This window comes from Cricetulus griseus, chromosome X, assembly GCF_003668045.3.
Source record: "Cricetulus griseus strain 17A/GY chromosome X, alternate assembly CriGri-PICRH-1.0, whole genome shotgun sequence".
Taxonomy (NCBI): Eukaryota; Metazoa; Chordata; class Mammalia; order Rodentia; family Cricetidae; genus Cricetulus; species Cricetulus griseus.
The window spans coordinates 68604953-68627299 of NC_048604.1; the positions used below are offsets into that span (position 1 = coordinate 68604953).

Sequence of the window (22347 nt, forward strand, 5' to 3'; positions counted from 1 at the left end):
ATGACTGACCCCCAACACCACCTAATCTAGGCAACGTGGCACACACCTATAATCCTAGCAGAATTGAAGCAGGAGGTTCCTAAGTTCAAGGAGACCCTGGCTCAAACAAGTGAAGGAGCCTGCTTGGGACCTAGATCCTTCCTTCAAAGGGATGAATTCAATCATTTGAGTTACTCCTTTTCTCTTAGCTGTCCCCAGAGAGTCTGAGGACAGAGAAAAGAATGAGAAGACAAAAACCCAAATTACTAACTGGTACAAGCTGAGGCAACTATATCTGGCAGGAACTAATATAGGCAGTGGTCTTTGTTAAAGATGGGAATTTGGGGTGTCTTTTGTGTTCACTTTTTAAATTTACATTTAAAAAATCTTTTGACAATTTCATAAATATTTTTGGAAGGAATCATTTCACCTTACATTACCCCTCCCATTTTTGCTGAACCCCTCCTACCTTCATGTTTATTGACATTTTTGTGTTTGTTTGTTTGGTTTTTTGAGACAGGGTTTCTCTGTGCTTTGGAGCCTGTCCTGGAACTAGCTCTTGTAGACCAGGCTAGTCCCGAACTCTAGAGATCCGCCTGCCTCTGCCTCCTGAGTGCTGGGATTAAAGGTGTGCGCCACCAACGCCCAGCTATTTTTGTGTTTATGATCCACTGAATTTAATGGGGACTGCTTGTATAAAAATGGGTGGGGGGTGAGTTACTAGAGCATGAGCAAATTACCACTACAGGAAATGACTCTCCCTCCCCCAGTAACCATTATGGCCAATAGTTCCTAAGGGAGGGGGTGAAGCTATGTAAGCCTCTCCCTCTATTTTTGTTTTTAAGGGACAGGATCTCATTAAGTTTTCCAGGCTGGCCACAAATTCATGGACTCAAGCAACTCTCCTATCTCTCTGCCTCTGGAGTAGCTTGAAGTACCAGCACATTTTACCACATCCAGTACTTAAAATTTTAAATCCCCCACCACAGAAGGAACAGTAACTCATATTTGCCCAACTTGCCTAATCTAGATCAGAAGGCAGCAGACCTCTATAAAGGACCAAATAGAAAATAGTACTAGCTTTTTAGTCACATGAACTCTTTCATAACTGCCTGTTTCATAGCTTGAAAGCAGCTGTAAATAGTAAGTGTATAAATACATGTGTGTGGCCATGTGTCAAAGTTTTATTTATAAAAATAAGCAATGAGAGGCTGGGAATGTAGCTCAACAGTAGAGTACTTGCCTAGCATGTGCAAGGACCTGGGTTCCACCCCAGCATCAAAAAGAACCAAGCAACGAGCCAAGCAGCTGATTTGGCCTCCAGACCAGTTTACCTACTCCTGATTCAGAAGTGCATTTATTCAACATATCACAGAACTTCACACTTCCTTCTCTGAAAAATGTGAGAATAGACAAATTTCCAAATTCAGACTATTTCACATTTTTTAAACGTTGTACAATGTACATACATTTATCTAACACTCTTGGAAGCAACTCCTTGGGTTTTTATTTTAAGCACATTAGTATCTCTATATTGAGATGCAGGCATATTCATAAACAGAATTAAAAAAAAAACTAAAACTAGCTTACTGTTAGGTAAGTTTTGCTTTCAGACTTTTGGCAAAAGTGAAGATTCAGGGATAACAGAGGTTTACTCATCCACTACCCTCTTTCTACATTACCCCTCCCTTTCAGACAAACTGAATAGATATTTGGGGAGGGGGGAAATGAAGCAAGGAACGGATTTCTTTCTTACAATCTTAAAGTAAAATACACATTTCAGTTATACGGACTCAGGGCCAGCTACCTCCACATACTCAGTGTTGAGCTTCTGCAAACAAGGCTCACAGGCCGACTGAGAAGTAGAGTCACCAACCAACTCTTTCTGGTTTAATCATATAGAATTTCAAGAGTGTTAAACATTAGCAGCCACACAGCAAGTTTCCCTATCAGTTTAGGCCAGGATTGGCAAACTATAGCCTGTGAGCCAAGTATGGCATACAGCCAGTTTGTAGAAATAAAATTTGATGTGCAAGGTCATGGGTTCATTTACATAATATCTAAGGTGTTTTCATGATACATAGGATGAATAAGAGAGATGACTAGATTACTAAGTGCAAAATTGATATTTTCATGTACTGTCTAACCCTTTAAGAAGAAAAAGTTTGTCGGCGTCTGGTTTGGACAGAACACTTATTAAATACATAAATGTTTTATAACATGAAATTTAAAAGTCACAAGACTGAAAACAGATATGTTGGTGCACACATTTAATCCCAGAACTCAGGAGGCAGAGGCAGGTGATTTAAGTTTGAAGCCAACCTGGTCCACATAGTGAGTTCTAGGACATGCAGGGCTATATAGGGACCCTGTCTTCAAAAATGAAAATAAGCTGGGTGTTGGTGGCGCACATCTTTAATCCCAGGACTCGGGAGGCAGAGCAGGTGGATCTCTGGGAGCTCAAGGCCAGCCTGGTCTACAGAGTGAGTGCCGGGGCAGGCTCCAAAGCAATACAGAGAAACCCTATCTCAGAAAAAAAAAGAAGGAAAGAAAAGAAAATGAAAATAAGCTGGGCAGTAGTGGCACGTGCCTTTAATAACAGCACTCAGGAGGCAGAGACAGGCAGATCTCTGTGAGTTCGAGGCCAGCCTGGTCTACCACAGGCTCCCAAGCTACACAGAAGATACAAAGAAAAACCCTGTCTCCGGGGGAAAAAAAGATAAGAAAAAAAAAAAGAACTGCATCAAGACTGTGGATATAGATCATTGGTACAGAGCATGCCTGCCGTTTATCACACCCTGAGCTTCATCTCCAACACTGGAGGAAAATACGACAACATTAGAAGGCAAAATCAAAAATGAAAATGGAACTCAGTTGGTAGAATTACTTGCCTAGCATAAAGGGAGCCCTGGATTAATTCTCAGCACCACATAAGCAGATGTGGTGGCAAACCCCTGTAATCCCCGCACTCGGGAAATAGAGGCATAATGAACAGATGTTCAATATTATTCTCTACTATCTATGTAATAAGGCCAGCCTGGGATACTTTGAGACCTTATCTCAAAAACAATAATACAAGTAACATTATACAGACTGAGCAGGTTGTATTTATGGATTTAGGAATACACATTAATACATATACCACCACCATTACCAATTACCAATTACTACTACTACTACTACTACTACTACTACTACTACTACTACTACTACTAAAGAAAAAGAAGCACCAGGCAGTGGTAGCTCACACCTTTAATCCCAGCACTCGGGAGGCAGAGGCAAGAGAATCTCTGTGAGTTCGAGGCCAACCTGGTCTACAGAGTGTTCCAGAACAGGCTCCAAAGCAATACAGAGAAACCCTGTCTCAAAAAACAAACAAAAACAAAAAAGAAAACAATAACAACAAAAAACAAAAAACAAAACAAAAAAAAAAGAAGCAGCAACTACTGAGGAAAAGGAAACCATGAATTAGAAAGAGAAAAAAGGGAGTGGACATGGGGGAGTTTGCAGGAAAGGGGAAATGGTAATAATTATATTATAACCTCAAAAACTAAAAATAATTTAAAACAACTGAAAACATCACAACTATTGGAGATAATGAACACAATATCCATAAATTAAAAAAGGGTGGGACAGCTTCAACAAGATAGCCCATATACTCAACAATAGACATTAATAACAAATCTACACATACTCACATTTGCCCACATCTGTAGGGTAGAAGGGTCAATTTTATATAACTGATTAAAGTTACAGTACACAATGGCATCTTCTGGTAGCCCGTACTGGGAACGGGTGGTTACAATAATGGTACGGGGAACCTCCTCTCCGGTTGCAGCCTTATTATTGATCTAGAATGATGAAAAGAACACAATGATTAAATTTAGAATTAACACAGGCCAAAGGAAATTGCAGATGTAATTCAGTTGGTCAAGGGCTTGCCAAATGCAGGAAGTCCTGGTTTTGATTCAAGTACTGCATAAAACAAGGCATAGTGGTATACATCTGTAAATCTAGCACTCAGGAGATGGTGGAAGAAGGATCAGAGATCAAAGTTTGAGGCTATCCTGGACTATATGAGAGCCCCACCCCAAAGAAGCCTTCCCAAAAGAGACAGGCCAAGGGATGTGGGGGATATCCATATACTAGTGTTCATCTAGAATGCACAAGGCCCCCAGGTTTCATCCAAAACACACACACACACACACACACACAGACACACGTCTAAGATGACCTCACACTATGTAAACCAGGCTGGCCTCAAACAGTCAATAATAGTCTGGCCCCAAACAGTCAACAGTCAGGCTTCCCGAGTGCCAGGATTACAGCAATATGCCACTATGCCTGCCTTTTTTTGATGTTGTTGGGTTTTTATTTTTGTTTTTGTTTTGTTATTTAAGACAGGGTCCAGGGTCTCACTATGTAGCTTTGGCTGGCCTGGAACTTGCTATTCAGACCAGGATGGCCTCAAATTTGTAGGTGAGCAGATTTCTTATGACTTTGAGGCTGGTCTGTGGCTAAGACATGAGCTCTAAAGTAATTCCATTTGTTGAAGGATACAAATACAAGCATCACACTGCACTACACTGAATGTAACAATATACCCCCCCCCCGCCGCCGCCCAATACTACAGAAGCATAGGAGACAAATACCAATACCAATGAGTATGGAAAGAGAAACTAGAGATTAGTGCAGGAACTGGTTCTTATAAGAACTATCTGAACTGAAAGGCTGTGCAGGATTTGGCCAGGAAAAGGGGTGAGTTTACAGAAGCAAAAAACTGTATGGTCCCTAGAGATAGGAGAATAAAGGCACGGGACAGGCAAAAATAAGGTATTAGCTCACTAAGGAACCTGATGCCTGAAGCCAGGTGATTTTCTGGTTTTGTTTTGTTTTGAGACAGGGTTTCTCTGTGTAGCTTTGGAACCTGTCCTAGAACTCGTTCTGTAGACCAGCCTGGCCTTAAACTCAGAGGGGTCAGGGTGATTTTTTAAGACCAGAGACAGGTGGAAAAGAGCCAATTTCCAAGAAGCTCATTTCCTCCTCTGTAAAAAGGAGTGGTTATAAGACTTAAAGGAAATGATGCATGTATGGTGGGTGGTACCTGTGTAGTTGCCAGTCCATTGCTAATACTGAACCCATTAATTGTTATCTGAATCTGTCCTCTGTTAATCATTTCAATAACTGCTTCTGCAATCGTGTTCATGGGAATGACAGGCATATTAAGAGCTGTGTTACTGCTGTCTGCATTGTCACCTCCATCAGGACATTTCATCTGAAAAAAGAAAAAAATCAATAAGACAAAAATGCATCATACACAAAAACTTCTGATTTAGTTCATGTCAATGACAAATGCTGATTCGGTTCTGACCTTGACAATCTTCACATCTGGTAGACTATCAAGAAATGCTTTGAGATCGATGCCATTCAGGACTATCCGATTGTCATAAATGTGCCCATTGGATTTAAAATCGATGACTGCTTTTTTCTAATGGGAGAAAAGTTTCAGATATGCCTTTTAGGGTCATTATGGATAATAACAAGGGGAAAAATGAACAAAAACAGTTCTCTGAATTCCCTCATAGTGTTGTTTTCTGCCTACCTTTAGGTGAGGGAACATGTTGGCATGATCGCCAATGAAAAATGTGTGGGGCATGTAAGCCAGTTTTTCAGAATACTGCTCTGCAACTTCAGCTGGGGAAGTTTCCTGATCAGTGATGATATAATCCATGAACAGTGCACCACTAGTTCCGGGGTATCCAAGCCACATCGCCTATAAAGAAAGAAAAAAAAAAATCCAGATCGAAAACTATGAACTTTCATCCATCTGGAAGCCCACCAAATTACTGAGTGTTTTATGTAGCAATCATTTCCCAAAATGGTTTATTTTAACTACTTTTTTGGTTATTTGTTTGGTTTTTTTATTTTTTTGAGACCCCTGCCTCTGCCTCCTGAATGCTAGGATTAAAGGCCTGCACCACCACCAGGCTCCAAAAGTTTTTCAAACAAGGATCATCAAAAAGGCTGCGCCAAATTATATATGTTAATAAACAAATGCAGGAGGCTGACTTCTTTAGCCAAGAGTAATCCAGCAGCCTTTCAGACTAACCTTATAAGTGATAAGGTGTTCTTCAAATATATTACACAAATGAGCTATTTATATAAAACCATGAAATGCCTGTCTTCATTGACACTGGGTTCTACAGCCAAAAATCTATTCTCGAGCATCCCAAGAACACTTTAATCAAAAATGTCAGCCGGGCGTTGGTGGCGCACGCCTTTAATCCCAGCACTCGGGAGGCAGAGGCAGGCAGATCTCTGTGAGTTCCAGGCCAGCCTGGTCTCCAGAGCGAGTGCCAGGATAGACTCCAAAGCTACACAGAGAAACCCTGTCTCAAAAAACCGAGAAAAAAAAAAAAAAAGAAAGAAAGAAAAGTCTGTCCTGTTGTTTTCAAGGGCAGTTAGCCAAAACCAAAAACCACTGTTTTTTTAGTCTAATAAACTTTGTGAATGACTACTCTCTTACCTGAATAGGAGCTGGCCTAAGAGCAAACAGCTCATTTCGAGCACCCTTGGTATACCCATTCATATTTACAAGGATGTGAATTCCATCCTGGTGGATTCGGTCAGCTGCTTTTCCATTGCATGGAATCTAGGGAACAGATAGTAAGAACTATGTAGAATCTTAAGATTAATTCAATTTATTTTCAGACATTAAAAAGAATAATTCAGATGCAAAAAAGATGGGCAAACTGGGTACAGTGGCTCACTCTTGTAATCCCAGCACTTGAGAGGTAGAAGCAGGAAGATCAGGAGTTACACACCAGCCTCAACTACATGAGACCCTATCTCAATCAAGCAAACAAAATAGGAGATGAGAACCACTTCAATGAACTAAATTAATAGAGGAAAGCAAATAGGGTTTAGCATGACTATAATAGCATCAAAGCATTACAGAAATAGAAAATAAAGGAAACAAGCTTTCCTTCTACATTTGATGGATTAGCAACAGGGTTACAGAAAGGAGCTAGTATTTGAAATGTGTTTTTAAAAAATGAAGAAGAGGCCAAGCACATTGTTACAAGCCTTAAAGCCAAACACTCAGAAAATCTGAGACAAAATCATGAGTTTGTGCACTCGGAGGCAGAGGCAGGTGGATCTCTGTGAGTTCCAGGCCAGCCTGGTCTAGAGAGCAAGTTCCAGGACAACCTCCAAAGCACACCGAGAAACCATGTCTCAAAAAAACAAAAAACAAACAAACAACCAAAAAACATGAGTTTGCAATCAGCCGGCGATCAATCAATTACACAGGATCTCAATGGGAAATAATATAGAGGATTAGAGATGACTCAAGTGATAAGAGTGCTTGCTATGCAAGCAAGAGGACCTAAATTTGGATTCCAGCATCCACATAAAAAGGCAGATGTGACCACACATGTGTACCTAGAACCTCAGGTCTGTGGGGGTTAAAGACAGGAAGATGAGCCAGGTTCAGTGAGAGACCTGGTCTTGAGAAAATAAGGCAGAGAGTGATAGAGCAAGATCTCCACAGTTGGCTGGGTCTGGTGGCACAAACCTTTAATCCCACAATTTGGGAGGCAGAGACAGGTAGGTCTCAGTGAGTTTAGTTGACTACAGAATAGCCAGGGTTATGTAGAGAACATGCCCTGTCTCAAAACAAACAAACAAACAAACAAACAAACAAAAACAAGGCTGGAGAGATGGCTCAGAGGTTAAGAACACGTGCTGTTCTTCCATAGGTCTTGAGTTCAATTCCCAGCAAACACATGGTGGCTCACAACCATCTCTAATGAGATCTGGTGCCCTCTTCTGCCATGCAAGCATGCATGCAGGCAGAACACTGTATACATAATAAATCTTTTAAAAAGCCTGCTTCTTAAAAAAACAATCCAACGCCCTACCTAGACCAGCGTGTGAACCTGCAAGTTCACCTACATGTGCACACTATGACATATACCACATTCACATGTACATGTACATATACCAAAAATAGAAAAAACTAGGGTGGCATGTACCTATAATCCTAGCAACTGAAGAGTACTGCCTAGTGAGATCCTGTCACAAAAAGGGGTGCAGGGCTAGAGATGGCTTGGTGGTCAAGAGTACTTGCTGTTGCTCTTGAAGGGACTACATGTAGAAGTCCTCACCCATATGGTAATTAACAACCATCTGTATGCAAATCGAGTTCCAGGGCATCCAACTGCTGACCTCCAAAAGCACCAGCACATACATGATGTACATACGTGGTGCACATATACACAAGCATAACACTCATACAGATTAAATCTATCAAAAAAATGTAAAGCCAGGCAGTGGTGGCCTTTAATCCAAGGACTCAGGAGGCAAAGGCAGGAGGATCTATGTAAGTTCCAGGACAGCCACAGAGCTGTTATAGAGAAGCCCTGTCTTGAAAAAAGCAAAAATGAAAATAATTATGGGGAGGAGGAAGGATTGTGGTTCGGAAAAAAAAAAATTGAAGGGAAGAGGCATTGTAGTGCATGCTTTAACTCAGAAATAGATGGGCTTTTGTGCTGCTACATTTTTTTTAATGAGATGGGGTCTCATGTAGCCTAGGCTGGTCTTAAACTAGCTGTTTAGCCAAGGCTAGCTTTTGAAAGAAATCTTTGACACTACTATTACCCTTCTTGACTTTGTTCAATATTATCTTATCTTGCTGGGTGGTGGTGGCGTACGCCTTTAATCCCAGCACTTGGGAGGCAGAGGCCGGTGAATATCTATCTGTAAGTTAGAAGCCAGCCTTGTGTACAGAGTGAATTCCAGGACAGGCTCCAAAGCTACAGAGTAATCCCGTCTCAAAAAACAAACAAAAAAGCATCTTGTTGAGTGCAGGCTCAATGCCCAGAAAAGTTATACATCAAATAGTTATACCACATTTCTATTTTATGTGCAACTTAAAAATCATGCCAAATATAAATGTAAATGACCAAAGAAATAAGGACAAACTGCCCACATACAGTAGTTTCTCCTGTTTAATGCCCATCAAAAACTACAATCGTAGAAGTATGAGGCCCTCCATCAATTCCTCATACAAAAAACACCACTCTATCAATAGTTTGTTTTTCAAATTTATCCAAAATTTAGAAACTGGAGAGATAAAGGTACTTGCTGTGTTTGCAGAGGACCTGCATTTGCTCCCAGCACCCATGTAATACCTTCTGTAACTCCAAGTTTGGGAGATCTGACACTCTGTTCTGGCCTCCTTGGGCACCTGTCCTCATACATGCACACAGCAACATACTATACCAAACACATACTTTGTTTAGTATGAAATCTTAAGACCTTAGAAAAAGGGACAGTGTTTTGCCTACCTGAGAAAGATCAATGAAATGATTGGCTTCTGCCATCACCTTCACTCGGAAGTTTGTACCGTCATCTGGGCTCAGGGCATAGCAGAACACCTGAAAGGCAGGAGGGTGTACTTAATAACCTTGGCTCCAACCTTCTCAAGACAGTGAGCTTAATACCAATGACAGAGTAAAGCCACCAAAAACTATGCTTACCTCAAACTTATCAGGATTGTGCATGCCTGGAATAGACTGCATAAGGTGAGAAGTAGGGTGGTTCCCAAAGTCAGAACTCACATATCCCACACGCAATCGTCCATCACTGAGTTTCAAGTCTTTTGGATGTTCATATGGTGGTTTATGAAGGACATTAATCTACCGACAGAATACAATGTTCATTAGTAAAGTCAAGTCTTGTGTAAATCTTATCTTAAAAAAAAAAAAAAAAACTAATGTAGGGCGTCAGTGGTGCAGGTCTTTAATCCCAGCACTTGGGAGGCAGAGGAATGCAGATCTCTGTGAGTTCCAGGCCAGCCTGGTCTACAGAGTGAGTGCCTGGATAGGCTCCAAAGCTACACAGAGAAACCCTGTCTCAAAAAAACAAACAAACAAAAAACCTGATAACGGGGGCTGGTGATATAGCTCACTTTGTAGTGTGTTTTGCCTAATATGCATAAAGCCATAAGGGTTCCATCCCCAGAACTACATAAAAAGCAGACTTGATGGTGCCCTTCATTGATCCCAATCATCAGCAAGTGAGACATATGGATCTCTGAGTTTGAAGGCAGCCTGGTCTACATACTGAGTTCCAGGCCAGCCAGTGTGACATAGTGAGACAAAATAAATGGACTGGTTGGTGCACTCCTGCGATCCCTCCAACTGGGACGTGGAATCAGAGGTTCGAGGTAATCCTCAGTTACAAAGAGAGTTTAAGGCCAATCTGGTATACATAAGACGCTCTCTTTTAAACGATTAAGTATAATAAATGAAGATAGAAACCTAAAATCATATAAACCCCTAACTATGAAAAAATCTGGACAGTAAACTTCATTGAATTCACGTGGCCCCAAGGAAGGTGAGCAGCTGTATGATGGTTGCTTCATACCTCACCTGTTCTGAGACTTATGAAACAGCCTGAACAGACTTCTAAGTGAAGAAATGTGAATTCTATTATGATTATTTTAGGGGATTCTGCAGAAGCATTTTTGTGTAAAAAGGAAGGAAAGAAAAGGGGAAAAGAAATTTTAATCTACTACTGTTTTTTAGAACAGATCCCAAACTCTTATCAGTTGAGTTGAGTTTGACAATTGTCAAAGTTGAGTATATAATACCATACACTTTATTTAAACACCAGTGGGGCTTTGGTTGTTGTTGCCTTTAGTTTGTTTTTTGTTGTTGTTTTTGGTTTTTGGTTTTTCAAGACAAGGTTTCTCTGTGTAGCTTTGGAGCCTATCCTGGCACTCGCTCTGGAGACCAGGCTGGTCTCGAACTCACAGAGATCCGCCTGCCTCTGCCTCCAGAGTGCTGGGATTAAAGGCAAGCGCCACCAACGCCCGGCCTTTTAGTTTGCTCTTAAGATGTTCTTATTAAGTGGAGATTTTTGCTTGATTTTGTTTTTGAGGCAGGAGATTGCTATATAGCCCAGGCTGGCCTCAATTCACAATCCTCTTAAGTGTTGAAAGTATTGGGATTATAGGTTTGCACCACTATACCTAGCTGTGATTTTCACCTTACGGAAAACAAGTCTCCATCCTTGTTTGGAGTGAAGGAAGTTCAACTGAACACAGGACACACTGAGAGTGGCTAAGAAAGTTTCAATTTCTTGACTTGGGTGATGTTACCATACCTTACATTTGATTTGTACAATGTTTTTATTTATTTGCATTGTAGTTTATAACGGAAAAATTAAAGCAAGAGTCACCTTATCCAAGCAGAGATTCCCGTGCCTCTCTGCAATAGCCTTCCTGAAGCCATGAGAAAGAGGGTACAGCATACTGTGATGAGGATGCACAGAAGGCAGCCTATTCTTCTCTAGCTGTTCAGCTACAATACTAACCAATTTCTTCATTCGCTCATCATAGTCTGTCCAATCACAGACAATCTAGAGGAAGCAAAAGGAAATTATCATCACCCAGAAAACCTAGCCAAGGATTTATTTTACAAGTCTTTGACTTCCTAAAATAGTATTAGATAACCTCCTAAAAACATGGTCTTGGGGCTGGTTCACTGAAAGCCTGACAACTGGAGTTCAATGCCTGGGACCCACGTGTTAAGAGAGAAATGACTCCTGAAAGCGGCCCACTGCCCTCCACTTGCTAAAAAATAACAATCTCCAGCCAGGCTTGGATATTATGGCACATAAAAATTAAAAAGTGGTAATAATACATAAAGAAAAACACTGGACTATAATTCTTTACCTGCAAGCAATGAGCCAAGTTACAATAGGCATCAGGAAAGTCAGGCTTAAGTTTCAGAGCTGTGCGGTAAGAAGCTATTGCTTCTGGGATATTCCCTGAATCCTGGAAGGAAAGCAAGCTCATAAGGAGTTTCCTACAATGAAACTTCAGTGCTAAGGTGCCCATGTTAGACTAAGTAGCAGTACCTTGTGAATGGAAGCCAGATTGCTGTGTGCATCTGCAAAGGCAGGATTAATCTGAATGGCACGAGTATAACACTGCAAAGCTCCTTGAACATCTTGCATCTCCTTTAGAGTGTTTCCCATATTAGAGTAAGCATCAGCAAATGTAGGACTGATTCTGAAGGAGAACAGAAGGGTTTGATTATCTCCTGTAAAATCTTTAATGTTATCAAAGTATTTGGAAAAGCTGGGCATGGAGGCACACACCTTTAAGTCTAGTATTAGGGAGGCAGAGGCAGATGGATCTCTGTTGAGTTCTAGGCCAGCCTGTTTTACAGAGTTCCAGAACAGGCTCCAAAGCTACAGAGAAACCCAGACTTGAAAAACCCAGATAAATAAATAAATAAATAAATAAATAAATAAATAAATAATAGGGGGGAGGAGAGAAGGGGGGAGGGGAGGAAATGGGAGGGGAGGGGTTGCTGATGTGGATGGGGGAAAGCCCATGAAGCCTCAACCCCACACCAAGAAATACAGGTATCTAAGGAATGCTGAGTGGGAGAAATAGTCATCTACAGTGAAGAACACTAACTGGTTATCTAATACCAAATAGTCAGCTCTGAAAAAATATATCTGAGTAACATTATACATATTGAGCAAATTATATTTAGAAACATATCTGCGCAGGCAGTGGTGGTACACGCCTTTAATCCCAGCACTCAGGAGGCTGAGGCAGGCAGATCTCTGTGAGTTCGAGATCAGCCTGGTCTACACGAGCGAGTGCCAGGATAGGCTCCAACGCCACAGAGAAACTCTGTCTCGAAAAAAAACATAAAAATAAAGAAGGAAACATATCTGCATATAAAAACATACATTTATGCATGTCACAACAATTAATGGAGGAAGAGGCCATGAATCTGAAAGCAAGGAGAGTATACAGGAGGGTTTTGCAGGGAAGGGTAAATGGTACAATTATATTATAATCTCAAAAAGAAGAATAGAAAAAAGCTATAAACTTTTTACCTTATGGCTTCCTTATAATGCATCAGTGCTTCCTGCAGCTTGCCCTGTTGTTGCAGTACACTTGCTAAATTGGAATGTGCAGCAGCAAACTCTGGGAAGACCTACAGAGTCACAATCACAGCTGACATTAAATAGCATAATCTCCCAATTACCTCCCACAACTCTGAGAACTTCACAACATATCTTATCTTCTCTCCACCTTTTCCAAGTTTATTCATTCTTCTGGTCTAATAGCTTAAATTCTACTGCTTCCTCCATTTTATCCCTATCTTCATTTCAAACTTGACATAGGCCTCGCTTCCTGTTACTCATACTGAGTAATGCAGCCTCTTTTCTAAACTCCTACCACACCTACCAACCACTAGACACTGACCTTATTTCTTCCTTGTAATAGCTTTACTCAGCTTACTAGTCATTAGCTTTGTACAGATCTCATCTATGCATAAAATAATGAACTCAGTGTAGGGATGTCTCGTATGCCATAGGTCCTTCCATAAGACAATGAATGATCCTCTTTAAGAAGTGAATGGCAGGCAAACAACTTAACTTCTTTCCCTCTACTGTCACACAGGCTAGCTAGACACCCAGCTACAGCATTCAACATACTTCTAATGCTTTGCGATATAGGCGGACTGCCTCTTCAATATTGCCCTGTTCCCGTTTGATATTGGCAAGGTTATTCAAAGAGTCTGCATGGGTAGGACACAGACGAAGAGCTGTGTTATAACAATCTTCTGCTTCAGCAACCTAGAAAATAAAAAAAAAAAACATTCAAACACTACACAAAAGAATCAGAGAAACCACTGATGTTCTAGTAATTTAACTGCATCATTGAGCCTAATGGCTAGTAATATACCACAAAATGGATATGTTTTAGTATTCTCCTTTCCATCAACCAAAACTCCAAAAACCAATATACCCATCTCAATACTTAACATGTACAATGAAGACTTTTCTTTTCTCCCACATAACAGAGAAATAAAAATAGACTGAAAAATCCTTACGCTGCCCTTCTCTTTGAGAGCATTTGCTAGGTTGCAGTAAGCATCGGGGAAATGTGGCTGCAGTTCTATAGCTCGCCTGTAGGTATCGATGGCCAAGTCTATTAGGCCTTGCTCATAGTATACACAAGCCAGGTTGCCATGCACCACAGCGTGATTTGGGCTCAAACTTAAGGCACGAAGATAAGCTGCCACAGCTCTGTGAGAAAAACAAAAATAAACATACATATTTACACAAAATGCAACTAATATTAAATATATCACTGTAATTGTGTTTATGACATGTGTACAGGTTGGCAGAGATCACAGTACACATTCAGAGGTCAGAAGACAACTTTGTGAAGTTGGTTCTTTCCTTCCATTATGGGTTCCAGGGATCAAACTCAGGTCATTAGGATTACATGCTAGGCACTTTTACCTGCTGAACTATCATGCCTGCCAAAAATCCAACTAACTTTAATGGGTATTTTGTTACAATTAACTCCAGATACATTATACCAAAAATGTCAAATTTTTTAAAGACTTTATTTATTTATTTATTTATTATGTATACAACATTCTGCTTCCATGTATATCTGCACACCAGAAGAGGGCACCAGATCTCATAATGGATGGTTGTGAGCCACCATGTGGTTGCTGGGAATTGAACTCAGGACCTCTGGAAGAGTAGTCGGTGCTCTTAACCTCTGAGCCATCTCTTCAGCCCCCCAAAATGTCAAATTTTAATAATGAAAACTAACTTATGATGTATTTTATGTGTACCAAAATACTCACCTTTACAAAATGTATTTTTTTTAAAATGTATTTTTTGTTTGTTTGTTTATTATTTTTGGTTTTTCAAGACAGGGTTTCTCTGTGTGGCTTTGGAGCCTATCCTGGCACTCGCTCTGTAGACCAGGCTGGCCTCAAACTCCCAGAGATCCGCCTGCCTCTGTCTCCCGAGTGCTGGGATTAAAGGCAAGTGCCACCAACGCCGAGCAAAAAATGTATTTTTTTGTGGTGCCAAGAACTGAACCTAGGTAGGGCCTCATGCATGCTAAACAATATCCTCAGCCCTGCATTTTTACTTTGGAGTATGTGGTTTGGTTTGGTTTTTGAGACAGGGTTTTACTCTGTAGCTTAGGCTGGCCTCAAATTCTGAATCCCCCTTCTCCCCTGGCCTCTCAAATGCTGGTATTTTAGCCTAGCCTAGCCTTGAACTCACAGCAATCCTTCTGCTTCAGACTCCCAAGTGCCAGGAAAACAGTTGTCTACTCCCACTCAAGAAGCAGGTTTTCAAGCTGGGGCGTTGGTGGCACACACCTTTAGTCCCAGCACTCGGGAGGCAGAGGCAGGCGGATCTCTGGGAGTTCAAGGCCAGCCTGGTCTACACATCAAGTGCCAGGATAGGCTCCAAAGCTACACAGAGAAACCCTGTCTTGAAAAAACAAAAATAAAAGAAAAAAGAAAAGAAAAGAAAAAAGAAAAGCCAAGGGCTGGAGAGATGGCTCTGAGGACAAGAGAACTGGTTGCTCTTCTAGAAGACCCTGGTTTGAATCCTAGAACCCACATGGCAGTTCACAGCCATCTGTAACTCCAGTACTAGAGGATTTGATTCCCTCTTCCAGCTTTCCTACATAGTTCACAGACATACATGCAGGCAAAACACCCATAGACATAAAATAAAATCATGAAAACATCATGGGGCTGGGAAGCTGATCAGTGGTTAAAGTGCTTGTTGTGTAATTATGAGGATCTGAGTTTGGATCTCTGCACCCATCAACAAGCTAGGTATGGTCATGTACATACATGTGACCACAGCACTGGGAGGAGGGGTCTGTGACAGGAGGATCACTGAGGCTTACTGACTGCAAAACAAGCCAAAAACGTGAGCCCCAGGTTCAAGGAGAGACTGCCTCAAAAGCGTAAGGTGGAAGAGTGAAAACATCCAGGACAACCAATGTCCTCTTCTGGACTCCCCTGTACTGCTGTCACCTGCACACGTGTGCATACAGCCCCCCACCACACTCACACAATTTAAAAAGCAGTTTCTTATAAAGCAGTTTCTTATAAAGTGAAAGTCAAGTTTTACTTAGCTTTCGGAATCAGATCAAAAGAACAAATTAAGTCCAAAAGGTAATCATTTCCAACAGTTTTATAATAAAGGAAATTCCAAGTGAACTAAGTGGAAGGATAAACGAATTTAGGAAAACCAACAAGGAAAAGTAAGTCAACAACAACTATAAGGCAAATATAACTAAGCAGACATCAGGAGGGAAAACTACACTCAAGAAAAATGTACTTCAAGAAGCTGTTGTCATATTTTAGTTCAAACTCTGCAAAGAAAAGAAAATTGATCAAACAACATTCTCACCTGTCAAAAATGCGTGCCTCTTTCAAGACATTTCCTAAATTGATATAAGCATCCAGAAAATTGGGGTCAAGGGTGACAGCCTAAAAATTACAAGACAGTTACTTAGGAAAAGATAGGATTTTGTTACATTAACTTCTCATTCAGCTTTTATTTTGAAGTCATTTAAGATATCCAATTACATTTTCTAGAATAAATCTCATTTTGCTTTTAAAAACATTTCTTATTTAGTTCCTTCTCATCTATAAGCCTCATTAATATCAAAATAATGGAGAGAGGGACTGGGCATGTAGCTCAGTGACAAAGCACTTGTCTAGCATACGCATACCTAGGTTCCATTCCCAGCAACACAAGAAAGGAAAAACAAAAACAAAAACCTCATGAGCAAAATGGATCCAATTTAACTGAGAAAAGTACTTCTTTCGTTCCTTTTATTTGTTCTTTGAGACAGGGTTTTACTATGTAGCTCTGGTCAAGCTGACCTCAAACTCAGACATCCACCTGCCTCTGCTTCCCAAGTGCTGGGAAACCACCATACAAGCAGAATATTTCTAATGATTGACCTTATTTTATTCACTCAGTCAGTTTAATGCTTCTAAAAGACAGTGGCAGAAACAAGCAGTGAGCTCTTAAGTATGTACCTCTTACATAAACACAGCCCAGCAAGTCCTTAGTAAGATATGTAATTAGAGCTGTAACATTAAACCAGGCATGGCAGAAGCCTATAATCCAAGCAGTTGGGAGGTGGAGGTGGGAGGATGCAGAGTTCAAGTCATCCTCAGCTACACAGTGAGTCTGATGGCAGCCTGGGGCTATATGAGACACTTTCTCCAAATAAATGATATTCTGGTGCTGGGGAGTAAGTAGCTCAGTGGTAGAATGCTAGCCTAGTATACCTAAGGCCCTAGAAAGATATCCCTCTAAAACAGTAAATGTAAAGTTAACCAAAACACTGAAAAGAAAAAAAAAAACTCTGAAAAGATAAAGGTAATAAATAATTTCAAGTATTTTAAAGATTCCTAGAAATACTTCCTCTTGGGGGCCTGGAGAGATGGCTCAGGGGTTAAGAGCACTGACTGTTCTTCCAGGGGTCCCGAGTTCAATTCCCAGCAACCACATGGTGGCTCACAACCACCTGTAATGGGATCTGGTGGCCTCTTCTGGCACCCACTGTATACATAATAAATAAATCTTAAAAAAAAGAAACACTTCCTCTTCAGAGATAACAAGCAATTCTCTCATCAGATGAAGATATCACATGCTTAGTTTAGACTATCTACAGTCATAGGCATGTATCCTGAAAATGTTTTTTAACTTTTGCTTTGAGGTAAAGTCTAATTCTGCTATCCTGGAATTCACTATGTAATCCAGTATGGCCGAGAACTCACAGCAATCCTCCTTCCTCAGCCTCCCTTGTGCTGAGATTTATAGGCATAAACCACACCTGGCCATCCTAAAACAATTTTTAGAGCCAAAAGTGGTGGCCCACACTTTTAATCCCAGCATTCAGGAGGCAGGGGCAGGTGGTTCTCTGTGAATCTGAGGTCAGTCTGGTCTACAAAGTTCATTTCAGGACAGCCAAGGCTGTTACACAGAGAGACCCTGTCTTGGAAAAAAATTTATAGAAAATTTCACAAATACACAAAAACCAGGAAGACTACAAACCCATGTCTTAATTCATCTTCTTTAATAATTCATAAATCATGGTGGTTTTTATTTAATATATATTTGAATCTACTCCCCCTTTCTCCAGACAATTTTAAAACAAATCTCAAAACATCTCATCCCATTTCAAATTATGGATTCTAGGGAGGAGAGTGTTATTTCACACCAACTAATGTAATCTACACTATCATTATCATATTTTTAAAAAATAGAACTGGACATGGTGACTCACGACTTTAAATCCCAACACCAGGTAGATCTCAGTGAGTTCCAGGTCAGAAAACGTTAGATGGTGAGATAGTCAAAGGGGTGGAGTGGGGTGGGGTGGGGAAATAGCTCAGTAAAGAGCTCAAAATGATCTGGCAGAGGACCTGAGTTCAATTCTTAAATCTGTATCAGGAGACTCACAACCACCTATAACTTCAGGTACAGGGAGACAACACTTTTTTCTGGCTTCCATTGGCACCCACACATACATACACACAACCATACATATACACATAGTTAAAAAATTAAAGCCAGTGGTGGCACAGGCCTTTAATCCCAGCATTGGGGAGGCAGAAGCAGGTGGAGCTCTGTGAGTTCAAGGCCAACCTGGTCTAAAGAGAGTGTCAGGACAGGCTCCAAAAGCCCTGTCTCGAAAAAACAAAAACAAAAAGACCTTAAAAAACTAAAAAGACCAAATATCCACTCAGTGGCCCCATTTCTGTTCAATTTCAGTGGGTATACAAATAGGACCCACACAATTTTTCAACAAGTTTTAAATCAATTGGCTTGGTATTTTGCTGTTTGTTTTTTTGAGACAGAGTCCTCACTGTCCTTGAATTCACTATATAAACCAGACAGGTCTATACATAGGCTGGAACTCACAGAGGTGACTGACTGCTTCTGTCTTCTGAATGCTGGGACTAAAGTCATGTGGCACCTGGATATTATTTTTATATTCTTACAAAAGGAAAACACAGGGAGATGGCTCACTGGTTAAGAGTGCTTGCTGGCCTTTCAGAGAACTGAATTTGGTTCCCATAACCCATGTCAGGTTGCTCACAAGAGCCTATTAACTCCAGCAGGGGATCTCACATCATCTTCTAGCCTCCACGAGTAACTGCACACATGTGCAGGCATGTACACAAAAACATCATCAAATAAATCTTTTTGTAAAGAAAGCAACTTATTTAGTATAAATGTAAAAAGAGCAGGCAATGCACTAAAAAGAACTGCCTCCTCTTTTAATCATCCAGATACCTCTGGTAACTTTTAGCATGCTTACCTGCCCAACACATTTCATAGAAACTTTTTTTTGGTTGGTTGTTTTGCTTTTGTTTTTTTAGAAATAGGGTCTAACTATGTGGCTCGGGTTATCCTGGCACTCGCTCTGGAGACCAGTCTGGCCTCGAACTCACAGAGATCCGCCTGCCTCTGCCTCCTGAGTCCTGGGATTAAAGGTATGTGCCACCAACGCACGGCTCAATTTCTTTTTTTTTTTTTTTTAATTTATGTGTAGGGGTGTTTTGTCTGCATGTGCATCGTGTGTACTCACATGTGTGCTTGGTACCCTCTGAAGCAAGAGAGCTGCAGATCCCTTGGAACTGGAGTTACAAGTGGTTGCAAGCTACCATTTGGGTGCTGGGAATCAAACCTGGGTCCTCTGGAACACTGGCCATCTAGCCAGCTTCTCAAAAACTATTAAAACTAGAAGCACAAAACAAAAGGCCCCCACATCCTGGGGGGGGGGCGAGCGAGCGATCGAGCAAGCGAGCGTGCATGCGTGAGAATCCAGGGCCCTGAACATGCTAGGCAAGCATTCTACCACTAAGCTACATACTTAGCCCTCATACCTTTGAAAGCCTACTTCACAAATGGAATTATTTACTGCTATCACAAGGGGACAGTGTCTTTGCCACTATTAAATGCTTAGCTTATTAATGATAATAGTCTATTGCTCCCCCATTTACTACATAGAATATTGTTTATAAAGAGGGCTCAGGGTGAAGCTCAATGATAGAATGTTTGTCCAGCATATACAAAGCCTTAGGTTTGAGTCCTCCCATCACATACACAAACAAGCTTTATCTAACCAAAAAAAAAAAAAAAAAGAAGAAGAAGAAAAAGAAAAGAAAAGGGCCGGGTGTTGGTGGCTCACGCCTTTAATCCCAGCACTTGGGAAGCAGAGGCAGGCGGATCTCTGCGAGTTCGAGGCCAGCTTAGTCTACAGAACAAGTTCTAGGACAGCCTCCAAAACAATACAGAGAAACCCTGTCTCCAAAACACCAAAAAAGAAAAGAAAAAGAGTGTATGTTATCTATGAGACACAGTATAGTTTGAAATATGTATACGCTGTCAAAAGATCATTCAAAGCCAGGTGTGGTGACACATGACTTTAATCCCAGTAATCCAGGCCCAGAAGTATAGTTCTGAGTTTGAGGTCCACATAGTAAGCTCCAACATAACCAGGGCAATGTCGAGAGGCTCTGTTTCAAAAAAAAAATTATATAATAAAATAAATCATGGTCATATATTATCACCTCACCAACTTCATTCTTTGTTTCCTTTTAAAGTAAGAACGTTTTTTAAAAACCTATATTTGGGGATTTTGTTTTGAGGGAGTCAGCCTGGAATTCACTATGTAGATAGAACAGGCTTGGCCCAGAACTCACAGAGATACACCTGCCTTTGCTAGAACTAAGGGCATGTGCCACCACTTCCTGCCTTAAAAACCCTGTCTTACTGGGCTTGGTAGCATTTGCCTATAATCCCCTGCACTGAGGAGGTAGAGGTGAAAGGATCAAGTTCCAGGCCAGTCTAGGTTATATAATGCCTGTATCAAATAAATATATATGAAGGTTTCTTTTTTAATTAAAACTATTTCATTTATTATTGCTGTTGTCTATATGTGTGGTGGAGCTCATCCATGGCACAAGCACATGCTGAAGTCTGAAGACAATTTTGTGGGACCAGTTCTCTTTTTCCACCTGGGTTCTGAGGACTCAACTTGGGTGTCTCGAACACAGAGCAAGCACTTTTACCCACCACACCCTCTTAAATTTTGTCGTTCTTTTGTTATTTATTTGAGGTAGTCTTTCTATACAGCCCAGGCCAGCCTTGAAGTCTTAATTTCCCCTGCTTTAAGCCCCTAAGTGCTAGAATTATGAGCCTGTGCTAGCATATCCAGATTTTTTCATTTTGCCTTTTTTTTTTCTTTTCAGTCTATTTATCAAGTAAGACAAGTTCTCACTGTGTTGTCCAGGTTCACTTTGAGCTCCTAGGCTCGAGCAGGCACATATCCAGTTTAGCTTCTTTTAGCAATTTTGAAATATATAATACAAATGTGGTCACCACCCAGTGTAATAAATAGCTCACTAATGCACAGTCCACAGACAATTACAAATTTATAATCTTTAACCAATATTTTCCTACACCTACCTTCAATCTTATCTGCACTAGAATCTATTAACTACCTGTTTCTGTGAAACTAATGCATGTGAAGGATATGTACACACGTGTTTGATGTATGAATACATACAGGTGTGTTCCAGTAAGTCTATATGTATATGGATGCCAAAGATTGCAGCTATGTGCCTTCCTCAAGCATTCTCCACTATATTTTTGAGCCGGGGTCTCTCAGTGAGCCTGGAGTATACCAATTTGACTAGGCTAGCTGGCCACTGAGTTCTAAGAATCCTACTCTACCTTCCTAGCCTGATACTGACATTTTTAGATTCCACATCTAAGTGTGATCACACATAGTAGGTTTTGCTTGTATTTAAAATAAAGCATAGGCAACAAACAAAGACAAATCTAATCATATAAAACTATACACAACAAAGAAAATCATTAACAAAGAGACAACTCATGACGGCTAAAAATACTGCAAACCAACTCAAAGTAAACAAGCAAATTAATTTTAAAATTTAAAATCAGGCAAAGAATTTGAAGTAATTTCTCAAATGAAAGCCAGATGTGGTGGCACCCACCTGTAACACCAGCACTGGGGAGAGACTAAGGCAGGATTAAGAGTTCAAGATTTGGGGACTCATGAAATGGATGAGACAAGCATTACTCTTCCAGAGGACCCTGGTTCAGTTTCCAGGACCCACATGGGGGGCTCACAACCACATATGAACTCCACCTTCAGTGCCTCTGCACTGAACACACATGGTGGGCGACACAATACTTTCAGGCAAAACACTCACATGCATGAAAATAAAAATACATGCGTCTTTAAAGAGTTGAACTCAGAGCCGGGCGTTGGTGGTGCACGCCTTTAATCCCAACACTCGGGAGGCAGAGGCAGGTGGATCTCTGTGAGTTCTAGGCCAGCCTGGTCTCCTGGTCTCCAGAGAGAGTGCCAAGATAGGTACCAAAGGTACACAGAGAAAGCCTGTCTGGAAAAAAACCCCCCCAAAAAAAGAGTTGAACTCAAAG

At 40.8% G+C, this 22347-nt stretch overlaps 1 protein-coding gene across 3 annotated transcripts in view; it reads right to left on the bottom strand.

Annotated features, from left to right (window-relative positions):
* Nucleotides 1-22347, bottom strand: part of Ogt (O-linked N-acetylglucosamine (GlcNAc) transferase) — a 42148-nt gene that overhangs the window by 4176 nt on the left and 15625 nt on the right. For 2 of the 3 annotated variants that reach the window (XM_027431755.2, XM_027431756.2), the window contains exons 6-19: nucleotides 16261-16340; nucleotides 13911-14106; nucleotides 13513-13653; nucleotides 12907-13007; nucleotides 11908-12061; nucleotides 11723-11824; nucleotides 11227-11406; nucleotides 9522-9680; nucleotides 9330-9419; nucleotides 6506-6631; nucleotides 5582-5752; nucleotides 5351-5467; nucleotides 5084-5254; nucleotides 3678-3830 (exon numbers count right to left, since the gene is read on the bottom strand). In XM_027431755.2, coding sequence (XP_027287556.1) covers nucleotides 3678-3830; nucleotides 5084-5254; nucleotides 5351-5467; nucleotides 5582-5752; nucleotides 6506-6631; nucleotides 9330-9419; nucleotides 9522-9680; nucleotides 11227-11406; nucleotides 11723-11824; nucleotides 11908-12061; nucleotides 12907-13007; nucleotides 13513-13653; nucleotides 13911-14106; nucleotides 16261-16340 — 1941 coding nt within the window. Of the gene's footprint in view, nucleotides 1-1223; nucleotides 1373-3677; nucleotides 3831-5083; nucleotides 5255-5350; nucleotides 5468-5581; nucleotides 5753-6505; nucleotides 6632-9329; nucleotides 9420-9521; nucleotides 9681-11226; nucleotides 11407-11722; nucleotides 11825-11907; nucleotides 12062-12906; nucleotides 13008-13512; nucleotides 13654-13910; nucleotides 14107-16260; nucleotides 16341-22347 lie in introns of those variants that run through there. The other variant, XM_027431757.2, reaches the window with a different exon arrangement.